The sequence below is a fragment of the Ammospiza nelsoni genome, chromosome 3 (genome assembly GCF_027579445.1).
Source record: "Ammospiza nelsoni isolate bAmmNel1 chromosome 3, bAmmNel1.pri, whole genome shotgun sequence".
Lineage (NCBI taxonomy): Eukaryota > Metazoa > Chordata > Aves > Passeriformes > Passerellidae > Ammospiza > Ammospiza nelsoni.
The window spans coordinates 111,628,856-111,634,855 of NC_080635.1; the positions used below are offsets into that span (position 1 = coordinate 111,628,856).

Below are 6,000 nucleotides of genomic sequence, written 5' to 3' on the forward strand. Positions count from 1 at the left end.
AAGGAGCTTTACACTGTCAGCCCAAACTTCACACATATAAAGCCAAACTTTAAAATAACAATTTTAAATAAATGTGGAAGCACAGCAAGAAATCACAGTTAAGAGCAGAAGGTGACAGGACTGCATTGAAACTCCACCTAAATTATTGTAATGCAAAACACAAGCATTCTCATTAGGCATGCACAGAAAATAATTGTTATTCATTGTAATAAAATTAATCCCTGGGTCTGCAGGGCATCTTGATCCTGGTCCATAAATTAATGCTGCATCCTTGTTCCACACAGTTTCCCAGCACAGCACCCACCAGAATTAACTCCCAGGCAAATCATAGCAGAAAAATATGGAAGAGTCCCATTAGGTCGCTCTCCAGACACCCCAGTCTTCCAGGCCAACCACCTGTGTTAAAGCTATGACAGGATAGAAAACAGGCAGCTCAAACTGCCCAGCTGGTGCTTGGAACCATATTTATTTCATAACCTCTCTCTATCACCTCGGACAGGTCAAGGACACCAAAATCTGGTAGAGTCTCCTCCAAGATTTCCTTGGGAGTTTTGCATCTGAGAGCTGGATGTCTACAAACCTCTGAAGGTCTGAGCCTGGACTGCCCAAGAAGCCTCACTGTGACCCTCAAGGTCTCCTTGTGCTTCATGAATTTAAAACAAAAATCAATCAACCCAGGTTAGCAGGTACTCAGTGAGGCCACAGCATGAGGATTTGTGAAGGAATTTTGAATTTGAGGATTTCTGAGTTGTTTTAAATAATGTGATTTATTTTCCTTATCTTCCACATAAGCAACTAAGGTAAGTTCAACTCACATCTTCACCACATGGCTCAGAAGGTCACAAGACCTCTAGTAGCAAATATTTATTAACGAATAAAACACTATCAACAAGGATATTTATACTTTTAAACCAATCCTTAAATATTTTGTCTTATAAACTTATAATACAGTGTTTTATTAGTCAATCATGTTATAACACAAAAATATACTATATATATTACTATATACTATACTATATATAGTACTACAGTACTACACTATATAGTATATGCAATATATTTACAGTATATATATACACTATACAGTATATACGGTATAGTATATATATAAACACTTTATAGTATATATACAGTATATATACACATTCTACATATATATAATATATAGTGTATATATAGTATATATAAACTATACATACTATATATACTATATAGTGTATATATAGATATATATATGTACTGTATATTCTGTATGTAGTAATATATAGTATATAGTACTATACTCTAAAACTCTAAATTTTCCTTTGCTTTAACTTAACCAACCTCTGTTTTAAACTATAAATCCACATTCTCACTTCTAATAACTAAATTTGGAAGCCTTATCCAAAGCCCCAGATCAAATCCTAATTCTAAACTTTGCCTTACAGGCCCAAAGTTCTGAGAATTCCCTACATTTCAGATTCCAACACCATAGGAATTCTTTCAACTCCCAAACTTCCTGTGCAGACACCGAAGGAAAATGAGGATCCTGTCTGACAAAGGGCAAGGTCTCACCCACAGTGTAACTATGGATCATAATCATACCTTGTTCTGCACCTTATGGAGGGCAAGTCCAAATACAGAGGAGAGACATCACACGGCAGCCTGGGCAGGTCTGGGTGCACCAGGGACACCTCCAGCTGGGATGCACTGGCTGGAGAGATAGATTCTACCTGGTGGGATGCTGAGCCTAAGCAATAAAATCAAACAGAAGAGCTCTGTGAGGACAGAATCACTCCCAGTCACACAACGAGCATTTTTGGAGATACAACTCAGATTCTCCAGGAATAGTGCTTGGAGTTCTTGATCAGGCTTTTTAAAACCATGTTTCAGCCCCACACAGCCACTCACTCATTTTCCCCCCAAGGGCATGGGGAGAGGATTGGAAGGGTAAAAACCACATCCCCAAGTGCATTTCCACGCATTTTTAAATCCCCCTGGTGACTCTACCCTTGCACTGGGCAGCCTGTGCCAGCTAATGACCATGCACAGCTGATCTAGAAACCAACTCTCTTCACAATGAATAAATATTCATCACTGTGCAAAATCAGACCCAGCTTTGTACAGTTGGTTTGGGGCCAGAATGGACATGACATACAATTTTCTGAAATTTTTACTCAGATCTCATGTTCATCATAAGAGTTTTAAAATGCTCCAGCATTACAGGACATATGAAGAGGGCAGATTTTTAGCTTTTCTTCAATAAAAGGGCAGCAGCAGGGAAGAAATTTCTAGCCCTACGTCTGAAAAAAAATAAAGTAAATATTTTGATTTCTGTTGCTTAGAAATAAACCTTCAGGAATAGTTTATAAAGTCATCATCTCAAGCTGATTTCATGCTATGAGTGTTATAGCCTCTGTTGGGTAGGGTTTGTCACTCCAACCACAAACCTCAGAAGGGAGCTGATTATCTGTTATTTTGGCATCCCTGGAAGTGTTCAAGATCAGGTTGGACAGGGCTTGGAGCAACTTAGGTTGATGGAAGGTGTCCCTGCCCATGGCACTGGGGTGGAATAAGATTATTTTAAAGATCCCTTTCAATACTTTATGTGATTCTATTTCAACGCATAATTCCTCAGTTTAAAGCTCACCATCCAGGGTGATGGTAATCCATGTTCCCCCAGCAATGCTCCCCTCCTGGGGCTTGACAAGGGATCCTGAGGCTGTCCCTGCAAAACAAACCAGCTCCATCAGGCTGAAGGGAAATGCAAATATCTAAAAAACCTTATTCAGGATGAGACACAGTCACCTGAGAGCTGCCTTCCTGTGATCCCACCCTTCATCCCATTCTTCTTTCTCAACCATCCAAATTAATCATGTTTCCCATCCTTTTCCCCCCACCACTGTCCCCTATTTACAGCTCCCCTCAGGGAGGTGTTGATGCCTTTAGGGCTTGGTGAACCAAGGTACAGCCTGAGCCTCCTGCCATCCCCAAGAATTAAAGATGGTAAACATCATTTTTATTCCTTCATCTCTCAAAGATTATTTATTTAGGCACCCAAAAATTAAGGGTGCCTACAGAATATATCCTATTCTGGCTCCCAGACAGCCTGTCCAGCTGTTTCCTTCTGAAGTCCTTAGGAGACTCATTCATGCCTGGAAAAGAACTCCTGCTTCATGATGTTAATCACCTATAACCTGCTATGCCATGCTTTTCATAAAGACACCAAATTCTTTAGATAATTTAGGATTTATTTTGGGTACCCTCATTCTCTGAAGCTGAGAGATGAATCAGGTTTTCTTTTATGCAGCCACTGACCAGAATTTTCCAGAAGTGATTTCATGGTGATATTCACTTTCCTTATTAACATTTTACGAGATTTCCAACTTCTTAGCTATATTTGGATGCCATCTGATCAAACATCAGTATGGATCACCAGAGCCAAATATTGGACACTTTTTCATCATGAACCCTTAATATCAACATGCAGAGAGTGACATATTTATCATCAAGTAAACAAAAAAATAGGTATTATATGAACACAGAGAATTAAAATTAATCCAGAAATCTCCTCTATGGCAATGGAAACAATGCCATGGAAAAACAATAATAATGGTGGACAATGTCCAATGTGCTACAGTCAATATCCCATAGTTTTCAACAACTTTTAGACATTCTTCTCCACTACTCACAGGCAGTCTGTGTCTAATTCCCATTGGATTTTGCAGGTGTGGTTGGAGACAACACCTCTCCATCACCCACCTGCCAAGAATATCAGCCCAGCACTCAGCAGGAAAGTTCTCCAAAGGTTCATCTTGAACATTGGATGAGGAATTCACAAGAGTCTGGCTCCAGGACCTTCCCTGTAACTTAAAAAAAAAAAAAAAAAAATCTGTATTCTTTCTTTTCACTGCAAACCTGTGGGAGCAATAGCTGTGAACTCTTCTAATAATTTAAGAATTTAAACATTTGAGTTCTTGCAGACCAGGTCTTACTTGCTGTCCTAGCCAGAGATATCACACATTTCCTTTATAAAGTCCATGTCAGGTGCTGGTCTAACATTTAAGGACAGACTGACAACTTCTCCTGCCCTCACCCGCGGTATGGAAAAATCATGGGTGCATTAATTTGGCCTCATTTCTAAATCACAAAATGGTTTTAGTGGGAACAGACCTTAAAGATGACCCAGTTCCAACCTCCTGCCATGGGCATGGACACCTTCCATCAGACCAGGCTATTCCAAGCCCCATCCAACCTGGTTTCTACTGCTTATGGACCACAGGACCCACCGTAACCACTTTCTATTTCTTGCTCATTTTAACACACTGCAAAGTGTACGGGGCAGAGTCCAGCACAAGTGAATGCTGCATTTCAATGCAAGTGCAGAAAATATAATTTGGATTTAATTTTGTTATTATTTTTAGGAGTCATTCTGGCTTTACTTACCTTATTCAATTTGTTCTTCCTCCATTGCTCTGATGTGAAGTGCATGGGCTCTGATAGCAGCACAAGAGCTCCAACCCTTTGGCACCAGCTCTGTCACAGGTTTCAGGCTGGGGTTGTGTCAGTCACTCTGCCCAGTGCTGAAACCCACCAGACAAGCTTCCCAAAAGGCTCAAATCCTGTCACAGACAGGTCAGAGCTGTCCACTGAGGGTGCTTAATCATTAACCTAAGCTACTTGTTGCTATTAACTCTTTTGTTCCAAGACTTTAATGACAATAACAAAAATAAACTGGGATCATTCTTCCATTGGCATATGGTTAGGTCCTCCAACAGGAGGACAATTAATCCATTTTATCCTCTTTTTTTCTCTCCTACAACATGACAACTGCTTCTTGATATGTTGATATTCAATCTGAGACTGACTTTCACAGCAAATGGACTTCAAGGTTCCCTTACATATTATTAATTTAATTTTTCCATGGTATTCCAAACAGCATCATCTGCTGGGAATTCTGCTCAAAGGACGTTTAGATCCCTTATCACTTCTCAAGTAGCTTTAACCCTGCAGGTCTTTTTGCCTGTGGAAAAGAGGGCAGTGTACTTTCTCAGTGTTATCATTCACACCCTGGAGAGCCTTGGCTCCTGGGAAGATGCAATCCAGCCTCCCCCAGACACTGAATAACATCTCTACTCCCACCTCTGCCCTCCTCTCTCTGAAGCCCAGATGGATTTTGATGGAATCCCTCAAAGGTTGCTGAGCCCCTGCCCTGGTATGAAAACCTTCATGGAAGTTTCCACTGAAATGTGCAGGAAGTTCCCAGACCCCTGCAGCATAACTGAGGTTTAATGAGTTACCACACACCAAACAGCAGCAGAATGTGCTCGTGCTCTCACCTCAGCCCCACAGGGAGGTGGAACAGGCTTGCTCAGCCTCAATTCAGACACTCAGTGGCACAAAGTCACGGGCAATCAACCCTCAGGGGAGCTCTGGAGCTCTGCCCAGCAGTGGAACCAGTCCTGCTTGGTTTATTCTTAGGCCAAGACCCAGTGTCTCAGCCAATGGTTACAGGAACCTCATGTAAGTTAACCCCACCAGTGATCTACACTCAGTTTACTCATTAGCAGAATTACACTGGAAATGTGGTCAGAAGGAAGAGTAAACTCGAGGGAATTCTCAAACAAAAAACTATTGCTTCAAGTAGAGGCTGTTCAAGGATAACAACTTGAACCCAGGAAACAAAAGAGATGCTGATAACAGGGTCCACTCACAACCCCAAATAAAGGGATGGACCAGGTACAAGGTCCCTTCAGGAAACCCCTTCAGAAAAAAGAGGAGACAGGACAGGGTGCTCAGCTACAACACAAGCCCATGATCCTGATAAAATACAGGACCAGAGGAGGATTACAGAGCAGTATTTCCACAGCACAGCTCAGGGAGGGAGCACAGGGCCACAGATGAGGTTAAATCATGCTCTGGAACCACAGCCAGGCTGGGGAGTGTGGTCCCAGGTGAGGCTGATCAGGGCCATTATGGTTTATTGCTGCTCCCAACACACTCTGCCACTCAAACTCTCTA

At 41.5% G+C, this 6,000-nt stretch overlaps 1 protein-coding gene across 1 annotated transcript in view; it reads right to left on the bottom strand.

Moving 5' to 3' along the window:
• PKHD1 (PKHD1 ciliary IPT domain containing fibrocystin/polyductin) overlaps nucleotides 1-4,568 on the bottom strand; it is a 240,386-nt gene extending 235,818 nt beyond the window's left edge. The window contains exons 1-4 of the mRNA XM_059469299.1: nucleotides 4,426-4,568; nucleotides 3,742-3,848; nucleotides 2,630-2,707; nucleotides 1,585-1,729 (exon numbers count right to left, since the gene is read on the bottom strand). Coding sequence (XP_059325282.1) covers nucleotides 1,585-1,729; nucleotides 2,630-2,707; nucleotides 3,742-3,802 — 284 coding nt within the window. The 5' untranslated portion in view covers nucleotides 3,803-3,848; nucleotides 4,426-4,568. The remainder of the gene's footprint in view (nucleotides 1-1,584; nucleotides 1,730-2,629; nucleotides 2,708-3,741; nucleotides 3,849-4,425) is intronic.
• Between the last annotated feature and the right edge of the window lie 1,432 nt (nucleotides 4,569-6,000).